General features: G+C 39.3%; 2 protein-coding genes across 2 annotated transcripts; one reads left to right on the top strand and one right to left on the bottom strand.

Moving 5' to 3' along the window:
- The first annotated feature begins 562 nt into the window (after nucleotides 1-562).
- On the top strand, nucleotides 563-1266 carry mRpL49 (mitochondrial ribosomal protein L49). Its single transcript, XM_065237012.1, has 2 exons — nucleotides 563-678; nucleotides 736-1266. The coding sequence occupies exons 1-2, from the start codon at nucleotides 589-591 to the stop codon at nucleotides 1201-1203; spliced, it is 558 nt and encodes a 185-aa protein (XP_065093084.1). The 5' UTR covers nucleotides 563-588; the 3' UTR covers nucleotides 1204-1266.
- Nucleotides 1267-1901: 635 nt separating this feature from the next.
- On the bottom strand, nucleotides 1902-3087 carry Brms1 (breast cancer metastasis-suppressor 1-like protein). Its single transcript, XM_065237003.1, has 3 exons — nucleotides 2770-3087; nucleotides 2451-2695; nucleotides 1902-2390 (listed from the first exon to the last, which is right to left on the bottom strand). The coding sequence occupies exons 1-3, from the start codon at nucleotides 2966-2968 to the stop codon at nucleotides 2124-2126; spliced, it is 711 nt and encodes a 236-aa protein (XP_065093075.1). The 5' UTR covers nucleotides 2969-3087; the 3' UTR covers nucleotides 1902-2123.
- Nucleotides 3088-3686: the final 599 nt, after the last annotated feature.

The following is a 3686-nucleotide window of genomic DNA, read 5'->3' on the forward strand; positions in this document are numbered from 1 at the left end:
ATTTTGTGGGCAAAGAGTGTATCATTTTGTCATTTTTTGTGGCATTTCAGTTTTGAGTAGAGTGAAAGATATAGAACCAAAACTTTATTGTACATTTGGTGAAAATGCTAGTACAATCAGTGGTGTTGGCATGTGGTACGCTGAAAAGTAAGTTTTCGAGAAGCTCCATCAGTCACTTTGTTTGTGGCATTACACTTTCCAAACAAGATCAGTGATTATCCATGACGAATCTTGGTAAATGATTTATTTTACCGAAGGTCCGCTATAAAATAAATTCAAAATTTCGGTGAATTATGTATTTTAACCGAAATTTCGGCAAATTTTCAGTTTACTGAACGGCTACGGCAATACATTTCACTGAGGAAAGGTTTTGGTTTAAATTTTGCACTGTTTGCAAAATTGAGTCGAGCTCAACTCAATTTTGAGTTGATCTCATCGTCCATGTCGTTTATGTCTTGACTTGTGGACTCTATGTTGAATGGACATATCGCCCAAAGCGTTTGTTTATGTGCTGTGGATCATGTTACATAATATTTGACGGCTGAACACACGATCCGTGTTGAGGAGAAAAACAACTTTTGATTTAAAATGCTAGCCCGTTCAATAGCTCGAAAAATTTGCCAAAATAAGGAGTTATTCGGCCCATCGGTGCAATGTAGTGGGCTTCTAAACAACACGGTAAAAGATACAAACTTTTTTTTTTTGTTTATACACATCAGTTCTTTTATTCTACAGGTGCTAAATCCGAGTACAGTTCGGCATGCTTCTTTTCGTTCTTCCGAACCAGTTGGTGACATTACACAATTCCCCGAAGTCGAAGTAGCTAAGAACCCTCCGGAATGGAAGTATGTAGAACGACTACTAGCGTCCCGTGTAGTACCAACACCGATTGCGAAACCTGAATATCCTTCAGGCTGGAAACCACCAAAGCCAAGGTCGGATCTCAAGTACTTTGTTTCCCGTACTAAAAATTTTATGCTTCCGGTTTACCTACATCGATCGTTCCGGGGCCAGCGAATCATTACGGCCGTTAGACGCATCGATGGAGACATTTGGCAGTTGGAATCAGAACTACGGTATCTAGTTGAGAAGAAGCTAAACAAATCGATTGTGACGCGCGTTAACGAGATGAACGGCCAAATTGAGCTGAAGGGTGATTTTGTAACGATCGTTGAAGAGTTTCTTCTGGAAAAAGGTTTGTAAATAGTAGGGAAACGTACGTAGAGCAATAAAAAGCAGTTTAAACGGTTAATGATGGTGATCTATGCAAATAGAAGCGCATATCCGTGAGTCCTTTGTCTAGTGTGAAAATTATAGGGGAGAAGGGTAGACTAGAGAAACTAGACCTTCTCTACAGTCCACCGATCCATTCTTTAAAACAACAGGTTTGTAAATAATTGATAAGGTGCCTATATTCTCGGTTTCGTACGAACCGTATGATCCATGTACAGTAGAGTACCAAAATTCTGCACAGTTAAGGCCGAATCCTGCTCAGTTTTAAACTTTGTAAAATAATTATAAATTTTACAGATAGGTATTGTTGTTTGCTGATGGAGTTTTGACCGGTATTATTATCTGGATTCCTTGATACCTGGTTTTTGGTAATAACGATACCGTTTACATACTGGAGATGGTAAACAGGAATACCGACTATGATCCTTATTACGGGAGTCATTTCACGAATAACGTTACCAATCTGTATATAATTTAAATTGAGGTGAATATGAATTTAGATTAAATCGCAATATACTGCATATAGGCACATTACGGTACTCTTTTTTGTACGGAAAATAGGCTGCCCATAAAAGCATAACTGTCCCATATGAATAGGATATCAAGCAAAGATGGGACAATTATGCGAGTATCGGCAGTACGGTTCGAACATAAATGAGAAACGTCTAAATGTATTCATTTTATTGCCACATTCAAAAAGCAATACAAACTCGTCTAAGGACATTACAAAAACGAAAAATTTGCTCATTCATTTCGAACTGATGAACTAAAACTGATGTACTTAATGTATGGAACTAAAATACCTTAAGTTTTAAACACGATTAAACATTCATTTATAAGATCTTCTACTATTAAATAGACGGCTGTGATGCTTAATTCTATACTAAATATCAGGTAGCTGCTGCCGTTGACCGTTTCAGTGCCTTTCTAATCGATGTCCAATCTTCGAGGATGTCTTCTTCGCGCAGCATATATACAATATATGGACCAGAAACGGTAACCGCCTTTTTTCGACCAGGACCACGCACCTTCGAAGTTCGTGTACTAGTTCCCCAATCGGCCCAGGAGATATCCACATTGTGGCGGTCTTCTTCAAGTCGTCGGATTTTCTCCATCAGTTCCTCGTAGATAGCATCCATTGCAAGCTGCTTTTCACTCTGGTGATAATTAAGGAAGGATTTGAGAAAACCATCCACTAGAATGAAGTTTCAACTTACCTCAAAATGTTGCCTAGATGCCTGCAGTTCGGATTCGAACTTGTTTCGGATGTTTTCTATCCGGAAATTCTTCAAGATTTCCGCTACTTCCTTCCGACTGTTCATGTTATCGACCAACCGTTGCAGCGGTGCCAGATATTCCTGCGATCGACCACCCCGGATCTCCAGTAGCTGCTGGTCGACCTGAGACATTTTTTCCTTGTATAATTGCTCCTTTAGAATTATAAATTGCTTTTCCAGATTGGCTGCAGAACAAAAATATGCCGAACAGATCCGTCAACCCTCTGCCAATAATCAACTTCCAGAAATCATAACTTACTTAGATTGTCCACACAGTCCGACCGACGTCTTTCGCACTCGCTTTCACTCATCTCTGAGGAATCATCGGAATCCGGTTCGTCAGCTTCTTCCGCGCTAGAATCATGATCCGGAGCTCGACTGGACGCAGAATGATCTGATTCTCCTCCGGACATGTCTCCATCTGCGTCGCTTTCACCCTCGTTCTTCACTGGAGGCATTTCTTAGTGGATGGCACGTGATACTTCTTTTTTTAAGGAAAAATCACTGCAATTCGGAATATTTTGTCGAAAAATCGCACATCCAAAATAAAATGCAAAATGATGCCACTGTTTCGCTCCCACTGCACGCAATGACAATGACAACACCTCCCTTTTCCCATCAACGAGTGACGTTTTCTGCCTCCCACCCAACATAAAATCAACGTAACCTACCGTAACCACCGTAACTCCTCAGCATTAAATGTTCACAGAAAAATAAAACTACTCAAACTTAGAGTTCTTTTTACGTAAATCTAACCTTTCCACACCTTGCTGCCATGTGGAAAGAGGTTATATCTGCTCATTGGATTTTTTAAGGGTATTGAGGTAAATGCATATTCGTAATCTGCATTAATAATAGAACCCAAATCCAAAATATCATCAATTTTGATACACTGGAACTATTTTAAATAAGTACGATTACATTTGAAAAAATCACCACCTTAAGGGGCCCCTCGGTGGCACTTTGCATTGAAGGTGAGCTGTTAGTTTGTTAGTTAGTGTCAAAAAGTGAAGTTATTATTTTGCTTGAAATATTGATTTAAAAATGGAGATGAAAGCGTATGTTTTCGAAAAAAATATCGCTGTGCGCAGAAAACGAAGTTCTTTCAGATGATGTAGAAGAACCTGTAGATACTATAGAATCCATAGATAAGCGGAGGCACAAAAAGTTGTTTAA

This window comes from Ochlerotatus camptorhynchus, unplaced genomic scaffold (genome assembly GCF_037179485.1).
Source record: "Ochlerotatus camptorhynchus isolate MF236.1 unplaced genomic scaffold, CSIRO-AGI_Acam_v1.1 ptg000577l, whole genome shotgun sequence".
NCBI classification, from domain to species: Eukaryota; Metazoa; Arthropoda; class Insecta; order Diptera; family Culicidae; genus Ochlerotatus; species Ochlerotatus camptorhynchus.